General features: G+C 36.6%; 1 protein-coding gene across 12 annotated transcripts in view; it reads right to left on the bottom strand.

Moving 5' to 3' along the window:
* dmd (dystrophin) overlaps positions 1–16,725 on the bottom strand; it is a 726,399-nt gene that overhangs the window by 667,508 nt on the left and 42,166 nt on the right. For 7 of the 12 annotated variants that reach the window (XM_069178970.1, XM_015364178.2, XM_015364179.2 and 4 more), the window contains exon 1: positions 397–511. The exons of 1 other annotated variant lie outside the window; for it this stretch is intronic. In XM_069178970.1, coding sequence (XP_069035071.1) covers positions 397–493 — 97 coding nt within the window. In that variant the 5' untranslated portion in view covers positions 494–511. Of the gene's footprint in view, positions 1–396; positions 513–16,725 lie in introns of those variants that run through there. 4 more of the 12 variants (XM_015364177.2, XM_015364182.2, XM_015364176.2 and 1 more) reach the window with 1 other exon arrangement.

Raw genomic sequence — 16,725 nt, 5'->3', positions numbered from 1 at the left:
TTTTGGCTTACCTGACAAAATCTAATTCCCCAGTTCTTTTCATAACTACATGCAGTCTATTAATAGTTGATGACTGTTTTAAAGCAGATTTGTTTCACAGCAATGGTTTGTTTTCAGTCGGTATTCCCCCACTGAGGACTGTAACATTAAGTCTTCAAAACAAGGAGAAGAAGAGCAAGAGAAAAAAAAAGATCCATGCTGCTAATTCTGATAGATAGCCACAGCAAAAAAGACAACAAATAATCTTTTTTTTTTTCGGCAGTTTGACTGACACAACCCCTTTCAGTGCCTAGCAACAAATCCTCTTCCATCAAGCACAGGGCATTCTAACATATGCTCTGTCATGGTCAGTTTCTAATTACATTCATAACGATGTGATGGCGTTTGTAATCCTACCTTCCATGCCAGCTGCTTTCCCATTCACTCCATCACGCCAATAAGTTGGCGGCTGAAACCAATCTGGGCTGTGCAAAACGGCATCTTTTCCCTGCATCTGTCATCTTCCGGAGAGCATTCTATTACTGCCGACTGCTGGGAGCCAGAAAGTCTATTTGAATTCCAGCAGCTCCCTTCTTTCCTGCTTCAAGTTAGGCTAGGTGGGCATGTCTAACGTGATTCTCTCCATCATTTATTATGCAGCTGCTACACGATCGTGTCCTGCTAACCCTTTTTTTATCTGATACATCACTCGCAGTAACCTAGACCTTTCTGCTATAACACATCTGAAGCTACTACAGTAAAATCAAGGCTGCATGCACATCTGGATGTATATATATATACAGTACATTTTATATTTGGTTTTATATATGAAAAGGGAATACATTTTTTAAAATAGTAATTTATTTAAACATGCACATGCTGACACACTCTAGGTGTCAGAATTATCCTTCCATTCCTCTAAGATAGGAAGAATTAACATGAAAAATTGATTTGAAGGAACAGTTTTACCATGGTTAAAAGAAAATGCAGCAGAAGGCTAGTTTTGCAGGGATTTTATGACAAACTTTTCTTATCTGCATATCCACGCTCAGTGCTACACATACATTCAATCAATGATTTCCCAGAGCACACATCTAGAAAACTGCTGTTTGAAGTCATGTTTTCCATTGTCCTGTCAAGCTTGTCGTATACCTGCTGCTCTATAGACCTTGGGGCAGGTAGATTCTAGTGCGTCACTTTTTATTTTTAATCTTCTTTTAGATTGAAGTATTTTATGTTTAGTACAGGTGGGCATTTCATTTAGGAAGCTGAAAATACAAACCCCTCACCCACAAATCTCTTTTCTGCAGGTGCAACGTGTTTTTTTTTCCCTGTGTAAGTCTTTCACAGTGACGTAACCACTTCTGTCCCGAAAGAATGAAAGCTATGGGAAGCCTGCTGAGTTATACGACCAGTCTTTTGACCGACCAGATGCGTTTGCATGTCAGCGCACTGTGTGGTGGGGGATGCTTACGAGACAGAAGATTGAATCCCAGCAGGAGATAAACTGTGCATGTATCAGAGGCTTCACATTCAAGGAAGCTATGATGTTTGCTCCACTCCTGACTTTGCCACTGTAGTTAACGTTACTACTCTTTTGTGTTCTTTTCTGTCCATTGAGACTTTTTTGCAGACTCCTCCACAGTAAGGCTTCAGTAAGAGTCCTTATGGACAAACTATCACTGTATGTTTTCTCCTTTCTTGAATATAATTTGCCTAGCTTCATTTCTCTCAGCACATTTTCAGGCTCACCGTTTAAAAGAACGCTTCCAAATGTTCCTCTTACGTACAGTAGCTGAAGTTAAATGCTCCCTGTTATACTTCTTTCTGAAATGGTTAACACACTTTGTTTTTTACAAGTCAGTGTTCAGGAAACCATGCTGTACATATAGTTTTCCATTTGCATTTGGATGTAGAAGGTGTGCCCATTATTTTGTCTGCCAGATGTGCAATGTCTTCTGTCTTAACATTTATAATTATTTTGCAACCTTTTAAAATACATTTGAATATTACAAAGAAAACCTTTATACTGAATCAATTTAGACAACTTTTAAAAAGTGCCCATAATTCATATTATAATTTTAAAGACTTCACAATGCATGCGCACAAAGGTGTAAAACATTTGAAAAGCCCAACATGGAATCTAAAACCACAATAAAAAATGCCATTGGTAAGAGTGTCAAGGAAGGACACAATGCTAAAATCAAGGCACCAGTAGTGACTAGACATCAGTATATCATGTTGTTATACTGTATGTGTGCCAAAACACCAATATATTATTTTTGAATCCCTTTAGAATAGGGTCTAGAAGCAGCTCAATACTGCATTCATTCAATCTGATTGAATCGTTCAGCGATTTGTCTGACCCTGTTAATATACACCTTCTCATAAATTTAGAACCTTTCAACATGAAGAAAGAAGCTTTTAAAGCCAATAAAATAACAGGGAGGCAAGTATGCAACAATGATATCCAATCAGTTTTGCACTGCATTTCAATCAGCGCAGAATGCACAAAATTGCTGATCCTCTTAAGTTTGCTCTAAAAATGGCAAAACTCTGCACAAAAAAGAGCACAAAAACAAAGCCTTTTTCTAAAGTACATTGTTTTCTTTAAAAAGTCAGAAATATTTTAGCAGCTCGCAAACTGAAAGGCGTCTCATTTAAGCTGTCCTATAGTTATACACATTTCCAGGACACTGGAAATGTCCTCGTTAAACTGATTAAACTGATTTATTTAATCAATTCTTTTTTTGCCTCTTTTTTTATCTATTAAAATTTGGAGATAGCTTCATTACTTTTCTACTGCTTTTTCATCTCTGTCTGTATGTCTGATTTAGATACAGACAGATTTAAGTTTCGTTGCCCTAATATACTGTCTTCTGCTATTCTTTTCAATATCTATCATTGTCACTGGAACTACTGGAATAATTTGACGTCAGTGATTTTATTGCAGTGATTAAAGCATAGGTTTACCAGTGAACTTCACTTGCGGTCATTCTTATTTGCAAATGTAAAAACAACAAAGAACCTCATTAAAAAAAAAAACATTTTGCAGGACAAAATTAAAACCCGCTTCATTTTTTTCACTACCCTTTTCTAAATGAAGTTACTACGCCTATGAAGACAACTCACACTGTGACATTAATGACTGGTAGAATTCAAATGAAGCAGTAAATGGGAATTCTTCTGTATTGACAGAACCAGCAGCCAGAGGAGCAGAAGTTAGGATCTGTCTTTCTCTCCCTGAACTGCCAGAGAAAGTGGATTTTGCAGTGTACTTTGAGGATAATTCCCTTGCTGGCCCACAACTACAGAAAGAGATACATTTCAAATCCTGTCTCAAAGACAATCGGTTTGGTGGCTTGGTGCTCAAGGGAGGTCTGGAGTGGAGCATCCTTCTTCGAGAGACAATATCCTGTAAATGGTCTTGCTTTAACTGTTTGTTCTGGCTGTGAATCCCTTGTGGTAAAATAATGCACTAAAATATCTAAATGGCTTTGACAGTAACTGGTGCACCTTTTGTTTAATGGCAATGAAGAAATATAAATAGTGGCAATTCAGTTAATAAAAAATGTCATTTAAATAAAGCCTCTTGGCAAATATTCATAGAGGTGGGGGATTATGGCATTTATATAGGACAAATCGACATTTATTCTCATGATAGTGACATATGCAGTAGCATGTATTGTCACCTTCTTTTGTTTGGCTGTTTTATCTTTGACCACTCTTACAAAGCAACGTCTTGCTACAGGTCTTAATAGAAGGTCTGTTGCCAAGACAACAATATCTAGACCCCTAGAATAAGTTACAACAAGTTACAAAGGAGTTTTCAAGACATGATCTTCAAATTTGAAATTCTGAAATCTAGACAGCAGTTTTTTTTTGTGAAGAACTGTTGGTGAACAGTGTTGTACTAAAGGTTGTGAAACGAGATTTCTGAGACAATTTGGGGTGTGACTGGTTTTAAGTGCCATCAAATTAGTAAGAATCTAAATCTTGCCAAGGAAAAGCACAAGCAGATACAACATCACTATTCTGTGCCATCTCTACACTTGCAGACTAAAATAATTTTTCACCATGACAAGGACCCGAAATACCAAATAAAACATTCTTTTGGTCAGGAAATATATGTTTGGCAGAATATTGTATGTTAAAAATGTAAAATTATAAGCTATCATGAAGTTCTGTTTCAGTGAAGCATTCTGACATTATTTCTTAGGTTACCAGAATAATAATGAGCTAAATGTTGCAATAATCAATGAATTTCCAATGGTGAAAAGCACACATATAGTACCATAGTTCACAACAATTGCATTAATAAACTGCAGTATACTAAGAACTAGGGCGTTTGTAAAATTAGGAGTATAAATGATAAATCACAGAAATAAGAAAAATGAATGATTTTGAAACAATGCTATCATGTATTTTTTTGTTATTGTCTGATAAGAACAAAAATGAGAGAGTGAACAAAAAAAATAAAAATAAAGAAGTCCTCCAAAGTTGGGGGGGTGGGGTGTAGGTTGGTTAAAAAAAATAAACAATGATATCATGCAAAATAGCTGTCCATGATTAATCAACAAACACTGTGAACACTGCACTGATGTAACAACTATGAATACTATATTAAGCATTATTAAATGCAGCACATTTAAATATTTACATACAAACCAATAGCGAAGGAACATATTTGTCAAAAACTGAGGCCTAACTGTATTTCACAACAACTGGTGTGTTTGTCAAATAAGCCGAGCCATGCAGCCCGTTGAGAGTTTATCAGAAACAGCTGGTCTTAAAAGATATGAGAGAGAAGCTGGAAGCAAACTGCTAAACTGATCAAGTTCACCTAAAAAGACCGATGAAAGACCTGACTGCAGGTTGCAAAGGGCAGGTTCCCTAGCCACTGATGATAGTACAGAAGAATAGACGCAAAGGATAGGTGAGGTTTGAAGAAGAGACTCTACAGGGAAAGCTTCACTGGTGATTGCACTAGCATGTCATTTATATTGCTAATAATGTAATATTTAGTTTGTCACACATACATTGCACATGACCCTAGAACTGGAGTGGCAAAAGTGCTACCGTTAATCTAGGGATCTTTTTGCCTTCTTTAAGTCTAAGAGATTCATTATCTGGATACTTGGAAGTATTACAGTTTAGCAAACAAAATATTAAATTAAGTAATTTCGGTCTGAGAAGCAGCACTATATGCCTGGGACCTGTGCTCATCGAAGCTGCAATGAAAAATAAAGAAATACAGAAATACATGATATCATCATAAAAAAGGGGCTCTGGAGCCATTGAACCGTATTTAAAGTAAATAATGATCCTGAGTACACTTCTAAATATTTAAAATCAATTCCTCAGAAGATCAGACAACAGCTGTGAAAAAATCGTATTTGGCTAGAAAAGTAAGCAAAGTTTAAGGCAAATTCTGTAGGACAGTTATATACTGTACAAACTGAACTACATACTGTAAGTGACGGAGCTTTACTGTAGGTACTGAGACTGTCATGTAGACATCCTGTAAAACCTTTACAGAAAATCAAAGATGGTCAGGCTTAATCAAATGACAAATCTAATGATGCACAACATCTAAATTGTAACTTTTTAATCTGTTGAAATTAATTAAAAAGATATAATTCTCTGAAGACAATAATAGTCTTTTAGTTCACATGTTTTGGTTCGCTCCCTACACCTTAAACTCCTGATCATTAATGATATCACAAAGAACCATTAGCCTACAATGGGTCCCTGCAGTACTCCTCTAATTAACTCAACCCAGTCACAAGTTCTCTGCTATCTTCCCATTAACCAAGTCTCCATCCAGTCACACACAGTCCATTGCCTCGGATTCCTAACGCTTACAATTAAAATTAAGCTTTATGAAAAGCTAAGGGCTTTCTGGAAAACTAAAATATACATATCATAGACTTCACATGTATCCATTCCTGCTGTTGCATTTTGAAAGAAATGTAGTTCTGTAGGTCACTTAAACAAGACCTGACCTTTCTAAATCCCCACTGTCTCTGTATGGCAATGTTATTAATCTTAGCTCTTATTATAATTAGCTCTTAATATTTTTCAATAACTGCTTGTATTTCTTTCTTCCTTTTACAAATTATCTTTCGAACTTTAGTGCAAAACGAAAAGGCGTTTTTCAATTAAAAGACCAATTACAGACAGGATAAAAGAGGGATATGATGCACTCCGCTGCTTTGTCAATGGGAAGCTCTTTCTAGATAGTACCAGAGGGAATCTACATTACATTATGGTGATGGTGTGGAAGATATGGGCATTGGTTTAATTACTTAGTCTTTTACATTTTAAGTGTGTTTTTAGTCTCCTTTCTTAAATGTTTCCCTATTCAGCTCTTTAATTGATTAATATTACATACTGACCTCTTATACTGACTTCAGCACTCTATCTTGAGTATCTTATTTTAGCAAAGTACTCACATTCTTAAGTTCTCTAACATATATACTGTACATCTCAGACAAATGCTAAACACATGCCAATCTGCCTACAACAATGTGAGAACGGAGCAGAAATAAGAGCTGTCAGTTTCAGGTCAGAATGTCACATGGCATGTGAGATATGATGATTTCTTCTCTATTTTTAATCTGAGGAGTGACAAAGCCTATTGGGGAATAAAGCACAGAGAGAATTGGAAGGCACTGAACTTCTGCCAGTTCTTCAGTCAGAAAGTGTCACATTGTTTTGCTTATTTTGTTTGTGTGTGTTTTTTTTTGCCACAAGCCATTTTACCAGTAATTTGAGGTACAATATAATCAGGTCAGCAACGTGTCACTGTCTTTTGTTTTTCACTGTCACATTTTATTTCTCCTGTTTCATTTAAAGGCATCAGAAGATTGATGGCATTGTTCTGATCTCAAACATCATCAGGATTTTGTTTTGGTTTCAATGCACCTTTTTCAGCTTGAAATGTAAAGTTTTTCACATGCTGTATAAACTGGTTTTATAAAGGTAGCTTTTAATGGAACACATAACTACTATAGGTATGTTTACCACAATGTTTTATAAGCTCCTTACCTCATTCAAAAGTCATCTGAGCTACAGTAGGTCACTTGTCTGTCTCCTTCCTTCCTATTTACTTACAGCACAATCTGTGATCTAAGAATAATTTGCCATCTTTTATTTTACTGTTGTTTCCAATCACTTGGCATATTTTCTTCAAGAATCAGAGACCTAGTAATGAAGAGCTTTGCAGTACCACCGTTCTATTGAATTCCAGATTGCGGTTTAATATCGGTTTGTTTTCTCCCACTGATATTAATGACAAGAAAGTTCAAACAATCTTAATGACAGTGATTTGTTCCTTTTATCTGTCAGCTATACGCACTGTTTAGCTGTTACACAGCACACAATGGGCATGAGACTATCAGCAGTACTGTCTGAAAAGGGCAAGGTTTTAACATGTCAAGTCATCATATCATAAAAAGCTAATATCAAACAAAAAAAAATAACCCCCAACAGAATTCCTCTGCAGAAGTGTTTTAATACCTCATAGCCTCAGATATCTTAATACATACTGTATGAACTTTATCATTACACATTTTAACACAAGACTCAATGAAGATCATACATATTTTCCAGACTCCTAGTCTGACATAGCTCAGGGCTTATCACACAAACATGAACTTCAGCACAATACTGTGAGCCTGGTTACACTGCAGATAATTAATCCATTAATAGTGTGTGTATATGTTACAGAAACAACTTTCTTGCAGTGACAAGGGGACTGCTGAAGCAAATATTATTGTCGGGTGTTGTTCCTGAGTTTTGAAGAGAAATGCAGTTGTGCAGCATGATAGTCAAAATCCCCACAAGGGATTTTGCTGGGAAAATCCAATGAAACTCACTTAAACTAACAATCAAGAACAAGAATTTAAATACAGTAAGTTACAGGGACACTAGGGGGAAAACCAACAACATGGCATGTCAAAGAAAAGACACTTTACTTTTTCCTTGGTAAAATCCTATCAATTCAGACAAGATTACACTGCTGCATGTGGTTGAATTATACACTAAGTGCTGCCTTATCACTCTACAGGTAGTTCCTCATCCTCTATTTGTTTTGTTTCATATAGCTAAGGCCTCTCAGTGTTTAGATTTTTTCCATAAATAAAAAATAAAAGAGACTGCATTACTTTGAGTATCTAGTAGGAATTTAAGAGCAACTCTGCTGTCCATTATAAATGCATTTCTTTCACTTTGTATAGTTAGACATCTTCACTTGAAGCACCCAGATTACATCTACCAAAATACCTGGCACAGTTCAGATAATGAGGACATAAAAGATAAAAAATAGCTAAGGGATCTGGGATTTCACCTTCAGCCCGGCGACCGGATATAATCCCTGAACAGCCCTGGCTTTCACAAGGAGTGAGATGACTGATGTATCTGTCTTGCGAGCACAAACATCGACCCATCATATTCAGCAATGATGGGCAATGAAAACATGAAACAAGTAAAAATGGCCACCTTGCTCCTTCCGCCTGGCGACAAATACGAATGGCACCATGTGCCACCTGCAGGGGTCCACATGCAAATGAACGACCGCAGCCCTTTTGAAAAGAATTGCAAGTAAATCTGTTTATGCCCTAATCTTGGCTGTCTTTTACAATGGTGTCATAAGTACTGCCGTTACCCATCCATCAATTATTACAACACTGCTTTGTGACAGTCCTCAGAGCAGACCTTTCTGGTTTGTAAGTCTTTTCATGTTGTACCTCCTGCTTCCCTCACTTTTGCCTTATACTGTATAAAATACTAAAACCTGCACATCCCAATTTCCATTCAATTTGTAACAAGATGTCACTTTACTGTACCTTCTACCTACATGCTAACACATGTGTCACAGACTGAATATAATGGCTACCTGGGCAACAGCTGTCAAGGGCTACTGTATATGGATGTTAAGTTGATGGGCCAGTGAAAGCTTAATGTTGATCCAGTTTCATGCCTTATCCTCTGCAGTACCTGCCCTGATCAAAGGCCCTTTTCATACAGATGCTGGACAGCTACCACATTATTCAGGGGTAGCATGTGGGGTTGCAAACAGGTTTGAAGGGACCTGTGATCACGGTGGGAGGGAGGGGGAGCTGAGGAAGGACAGGATGCAATTGAACAATACTGATAGTCACCACACCTGGCCCTCTGTGTACAGCTCCTGATCTCCTGATTGGGTCCTGGGCAGTCAGCCCTGCCCACAGGCAGAACAGCACAGGGACCATTTCCACACCCCGAGGAGGAGTCAAGAGCCCTTGTTAAGAAGGATTAAAGAGCCCCGGTTTGGAAGAAGGAAGGTTTGCAGGACAGGTTACAGGACCGGATCCAGGAGAGGAGATCAGACACCAGGAACTCCACAGCCTGCAGCTGAGTGAGGCTCCAGTAACCACTCGAAAATAAAAAGGGCACTAGTGTCCGTTGCTAGTCTGAGCATGCACTGGCGATCCTGGGAGATAAACAGAACCTGTGGCTGAGGAAAAGGGTCATAACATCCTTTATCATTGTTAGATGGTGTAGCCGTGTACAAAGCAAGAATAATTATTGTTTGAAGCGGTCACTTATTTGTGACACATATACAAAAAATACCAGGGAACAATGGTCTTAAAAGTGCAGCAAAGCTGACTAAAGCAGGGAACCACTGGCTACAGTTACAGTTACACTGGTACAGCACAGAAGCAGCTAGAACACACCCTACAGTACATCTTAATGAAGACAGATGCAGGAAACCACAGGTATAACAGATGAAGAATCTAACTTCATAAAAAAAACAACTCATCCTCAGCTAGGAGACACAATCCAGATGTTTAAAATAAAACAATTAAAAATGAGATATGGATAATGTACACTCTTTTGTTTGGAATATGTTACAAAGAGGTTAATTTTTTTTTAACCAAATGTTAATATTTCAATAAATTCAATAGATGTGAATATATATTGTCAAATATATATCCGGCATTATAAATAAGGAAGACAAAATATAAAGCACTACTGAGTAAAAAAACGTTCTCACACTTAGAAAGAAAAAAAAATCCAGGCATCATTAAATGTTATTTATTGTGTGCATAATCATAAAGAACACCATTAAAATAATTGAGAGAAACTTTGGTATTTAATTAAAATTCTCTTATCTTTCCTGAGGCCGGCAGCGCAAATCATAAGACATCCAGACACAAGGACTGAGACATCAGCGGAAGGCAGCAGATGGAGCAGGTCAGAGTGTTGTACAGTATCTACTGCAGCCCATTCTGCATGCCCCCCCAGCAGGCCCAGCCCCAGCACATCTACGCACACACCTGTCAAACACCTCTCACGAGGAAGAATTGCCAGGAATACCCAATAACAACCTTGCCTAGAAATGAGCAATCAAATCCCCTTCCTTTGCAAAACGGGCAGCACGTTCTCTGAGCCCAGTCTTTGTCACTGATGCCCAAAAGGACTAATAACTGAAGAACGTGTCACAACACGGAAAATCGGCAAGACAAGCATTCACAATCACAGCGTGTTACCGGGAGCAAATGGACTCACACAGCAGATGCACATATTTCTTATATATACAGTACAGAACCTGCAACTTCATGTCGTCTGCTCGTGTTCCTGGATGAACAATTCAAAAACAGATCGCAAAGTCATGTGAATTCTCCCCTTCCTGATATCCTCTTCTATGACAGAGTTTGTCGAGATTCTTCTCGTTAGCGTTGCTAATTGCCAGTATATTTTAGCTGAGTATAAAAACATAAAATAATCAATAGCAGGGAAGGTGATAAGCCCAATGAAGTAGACCAGAGTTAACTAATTTTACAAAGTCTTTTTTTACTCCTTTCTCTGATAATGCCTTTTTGTTCAATATTCTCAGTAGAAAGAAAAGGCTAGGAATATTAGAGGTTTTAAAGCTCCTCTAATATAATGCATTTATAAAAAGAAATAATAGGAAAGAAATAATTAGGTAGCATTAATCAGGCTTTAAACTCCAGAGAGATTCAAAGTAAGAACTACAGAAGGCTGCTGTATTTTATGTACTGTAGAGTAATGGGAGTACAGCACTGTGACTGGATGGTGAGAAACGAAGACTATAGATACTGGTACTGTAAGTGGACACAAAATAGAGAAAAACAGAAAAAGGTGTTCTTCATACAGTATATTACAATTTAAATTTTGCAAATACAATACAGAGTTGCTTTTCATTTAAAGTCCTTCAAACTCTTTAATTGAGGATTTATAGAAGTGAATCTGTGACAAATGAGATACACTTGGAAAAAGTACACCTGCAAAGTCAGTCATCTGGATTTGATTTGATGTTTATGTGTTAATTGGAGTAAAATGCCCCTACATTCCAAATATGATATAATTGAAGCCCATGACTACTTTTATGCTTTCACTTCTTCTTCATTATTATTTATTGCAAAGGTATTCTTCTGAGCAATACATTATTGCAAGGTGATTTCATAGTTCAAAGCATAAAAGAAAAAAAAATGCATTCCCCATCAACTACAGTATGTGTTAAAGTAATCGCTGGGAAAAACTAGTGATGTGTTGCAAAGTGAGATATTGTACTATGGCTTACAAAATTATTAAAAAGATATCGCCAACGCATAATTAAGGACAAACAAAGAAAACATGTATACAACATGGAAGGCAGCATAAAAACCGTGATGCACTTTTAAAACAAAAAAGACATTAAGAGGTGAAGGAAATCAAGAATCTGTTACCATAAAACACTCACTAGAAAATTATTTATTAAGTTAGAATCGTAAGAGGGCACTTGAGTCACTGTGATGAAGGATTGTTCCTAAAATGGTATGATATCAATATATTTAGTGCAGGAGCAACCTAAATGTCTGCTTTATGAAGCAGTTTTAACTCCTTGTTGTTAGAAATTCACTCTCTCTGCAGCCCCTAATGTTAGAAAATACCTTTCCAAGATATTATACAATATCTGTCATTTAAATCACATGCTCTTACAAAACCTGTGCAGAAACACAAATTTGGGCACTGCAGTCCCTGTGCAGTACAATGGCTTAAAGGTCTTAAGTTATACAGTACTGATTCTAGATGAGAACAAATGAGAGACCATGCATTTACAGTATATACTCTGACAATAGGAAATAATTAATTAGCTAGCATTAACCAGGCTTTGAACACCAGAGAGATTCAAAGTAAAAACTAAATGAAGTATGTAGAGTACCCAGTAGTGACTGGGAGTACAGTATTTGGATGTTGAGATAAGAGAACATCATTGCCAATACTCCTATCTCACTTACATTTACAGCATACTACCCTTAATAAACAATAAACGAAAAAAGCAAACAGGAACATGACTTCCTAAAAAAATTTGTCACACACAATGACCTGGCTACATTCTTAACATATTGCTTTCTGCAGTTACAGTATAAGATTTTATCATCATCCCATGATCAGCATCTTTCTGTTTAAATAAAAATAATCAGGATACTTAGTACAGTAAACTGCTTTTAGAAAAACAAACTTCAACAGTGTTTGCTGATGTAGGATCTGTAATTCAAAGTAGTTCACTCCAGGAGAATCTGAACTAGGCCACTTTCCTGTAAATAGCTCTACTGTCCAATGTACCTTTCCTTGATTAATCATGTTTTCAAGTACTGCCTGCAGCAGCATGAAACTGGACCTTCCTATTTCTGCTACTTATAAAACAGCTGTTTTATGGTGTTTGAAATAAATGTTTGGGAAAATTCACATTCAGCATGGAGTTGTTTTCGAACACCACCTCTCAGAGACGTGCATTTGACATTATGTGTGAAGACCCAATACATCTCTTGCTACCTTATTTATATGCTTCTCACTACCTCCTTATCATACGAAAGAACTCAAAAATTATGAGTGGCTGTTTAAATAAAAATGCAGGTCTCATTGCGAATACAGCTTATGCAGTCCCTGAAGTTTACATTAATTGTATCCCCTTTGCCGTTGTTAAAAAATAATAATTAAAACGTTTTGAAACTGACCTTCTCTCAATGTCATAATAAGACATTTAAAATACCATTACAGACCTCTAACCCAGTAAATGAAACACATACAGTACTCTAATAATAAACAAAAATACTATTCAGAACACTAATGGTGTGCATTGGGACTGGAAATTACTGAAAATAAAAACTTTCATAAGTCCTTGACTTTGTAAATAATGCGCATACAGAACAAATTATGGCAAACACAAATGCAGAAACAATTTAATGCATAGATAAAACCCCAAATTGTTATCCTCTTCCTAAAAATCTGTACATTTTGGCAGTATAAGACAATGCTTTCAAATGAAAATTATTTTCTTTTCATTAAATACTGCATCTCAAAACCAATATCAATGCCACCTTTGAGAAATTGAATTAATTTTAAAATAGCACTCAATTTCACATGTTTTGTACTTAAACAATCATGATTCTCTTTCTACAGGTGTAGGAAACTCTGTGTTTTTTATATAAATCACTAAAACAACCACCACAGCTTCACATGGATAGCATCAGCTTGTACTGTATGAGGGGTATTGAAACATGAACATGTTCTATGAAAATCACGATGATAAAAATAAGATTCATATATATGCATGACCTTCTGACAACTTTCCACAGGGCAATCAGTGCAAATAAGAGAATGAGTTCCTCATTTGTCAAGCTAAATTGGCCCCAATCAGCATCTAGTAACTACTACATCTACATCCCAAGAATTGTTTCAGAATTATATACTGTATGCAGAAAATATCAGACAGCAGTGAGAAACTATGAAAAGTGAACATATTCCCTTAAAGTTATATACACTGCATGAAACAGCTTTCTAAATACTATGTTTTTGTATTTCATAAACGTTATCTTATAAACTAGTCTGGCAAAAAGAAATAAGGGTGGTTTAAAAACAGTGTGAATGTGGCAATTTAGTTTTCAAAGCAAGAAATCTGCAGTTTAGGATTAGGCACATCTTGTGACTTTATCAGATAACAAGAGCATAAAGAGAAATGTTTTTTCTGTTGAACTTTCAAAAAAAACCTGTCGCAAAGTTGTTTCTTGATTGCTGAAATGTTTTTAAAAATCTGCTTTAAAAGAAGAAGCAGGTTTTGGGAAATGTGGTCTCTTGTTTATTGTGTATCAATGTGTTTATTGCCAACAGCTGTAGCTCTAAACTTTATCCATTTTAAAGGTTAAGTCTCTCTGTATGGGTTCACATACTGTACGGTAGCAGTACTGAAGGACAGTAAAAAAGTGTTAGTGCAACATGCAATACCCAGCAAACAAAAGACCTGAATAAACAGGTACAGTAGGATATACAGCTAAACAAGCAGCCATTCTAAGCTGCATCTAATATTAAAACTAGTGTACAGTACAACAACAACAACAGGATCTAGACACCCAGATCTTATTTAATTATTAAATTCAGAAAACAAAAATACCTATACAACTTAAGTTTCAAAATGAAGGCTGTATCTTAGAAGAACAGATATTTACATCTAATTTTTAATTGTTGTTTGCAAAAAAATATAACAGTGTACAGTATAACAGTATTTAAATACAGAAACTAGATCAAAATCAAACACTTTTCACCACAAAAAATCTCCAATAGGCTCACATACTGTACAGTCCATTTACAGTATAGTGCGTACAGTAATTTTCAGCAGATCACTTGTTTGATTATAGAAAAAAATAACAAAAGCAGGAAGATATAACAAGTATGTTTTAATGGAGGAGTAAATGCAAGAGTGTCATCATATTTAACAAATCTAAATCTCATGAATGTTTATGCTTTTCTTGTACAATATATTTCCATTTCATACACAGTTCAGTATATGTAGGGGCTTTCATTCTTGTGTAATAATATGCATATCTGTATATACAGTAGGTACATTAATACCTGTATATAGGTATTAATGGGTGACTTAACATAGTCTCATTCATACTTACATAAAGTGTTAAGTTTGCCAATGTGAATTTCCTGAACACGCCAGTTTGAAGGAACGTAACCCCTTTACACCTTACACCCTAACCCCTTGCTCACACCTGAAGAAGGCTCCACGGCCGAAACGTTGTGTTCTCTTTCTTCTTATTTTCAGCATGGAATAAACCTATTACTTGTTCCTTTGTAACCCCTTTATGTTGGACAAGGGTCTACTGTGTAGGACTGCGTCACAAGTGATATCCAGATCTGGATTTGTAGCACTCGCCTTACACTCTGTCCTTGGAACTTTTTTAAAAAAATCTGACTAATGTACATTCTTGAGATCCTTGATTCATTTAAATTAAATTATAGCTTACAGCTCTTAGAAATCCATCTAATTTTCAGGGGCTTTCTTGAGTTACCAGCCATCATCTACAGCAAAAGCAAGATCTGCCAATTAATAAGGTTGCTTTTTCAAACCGAAGCACACAGCAATGAATAGATGTTGGTTAAGATGTCAGAAAACTCCAAAGCACTTAGCGGGGCACAATTATGAGTTGCTAATGATGGACCTTGTAGCTTGAGATTCGCATTTTAATGCATAAGGTTTGGCTTTTGTGTCGTTATTCTACATGTGAGTATGCACTTTGTAATGCTCTATCCGTACTGTTTACCATTGAAAACACTGTTTCCATGGAAGCCCTATTTATTACTAATCTTGAAATAGCCAATTAATTAACACAAGGATATGGCGATTCTTTTGCAGCACAGTGGCTCCACAAATAAAACAACAGGGAACTATGTTTACAGTCACACGCCCGGATAAGGAACGGAAATTAAGGGATAAAAAAATTAATTACTTACTGTGGCACTAAAAGAAGCCCATCTGCTGTTTTTTCAACAATTGATATTTGCTGCAGCCCCCTGCTCTCACTTTTGTGAACAAGGCAACTACCTTTTTATCAGCCAAGTGGCACATTCACTGCTTTGAAAAGTAATGATTATAGGCTGCCCACGGATTCAACAGTTGTTCATGGCCACCACGTACAGTATTTGTAAATGAGAACAGCTCCAGTTTGCTTAGCAGTTGGGAGGTTATGAGAAGCCTAACATCGCGTTTCAGGCTCAATTCTATATTGACAAACGGCATCATCTATATGTTTTTTGATCTTTTAAAAAAGTGCTTACTCTTAGGTCAAGCCAGTATTTAAAAACACAAATAAATGGTAACATGCATTTGTACTTTTACTCATTTCTGAAGCAAGATGGTTGCTTTTAAATTTGGTTAAAAAAAGATGAATGAATGATATTTGTAACAGAGATAATTCAGTCAATTCTTATTCAACCAGGTTCATGTTTTAGCTCTGGCCTGGTCTGGAAGAGCTAATGTCCACACCCAAGAGGCCTCTGACTACTGTTCCAGGGGTGGCAGAACACACAAAGGTTTCAAAATAAACCACAAGAAGGCTACAACCTCTACTGACAACTCAAAACATACACAATACACAACATGTTCTGAGCTGAAGAACGCTAAAAACACGTGTCAATGTATTGTATAGTGTGTTTATGGCATTCTAAAAAAATGAACAATACAGCACGTGGACCTCACTGCATCAAGCAGCACATTCTGGCCAGGATCACTCAACGCGGTATACTGTACCAGTCCTGTTTTTCTATGAGGGCAGGTACCTAACACGATGATCCATGTCTTGTGACTTGCAAGCATCAGATGCTTGACTCCCTGGAAATAATGAAGATGAAACAGTCCCGTCTTAACCTGGCTCATGTGAGAGGCCAGCAAAAGCAGTGGGCGGACAGAGGGAA

The sequence above is a fragment of the Lepisosteus oculatus genome, chromosome 15 (genome assembly GCF_040954835.1).
Source record: "Lepisosteus oculatus isolate fLepOcu1 chromosome 15, fLepOcu1.hap2, whole genome shotgun sequence".
NCBI lineage: Eukaryota > Metazoa > Chordata > Actinopteri > Semionotiformes > Lepisosteidae > Lepisosteus > Lepisosteus oculatus.
This window is presented reverse-complemented; position numbering and strand designations above follow the sequence as displayed.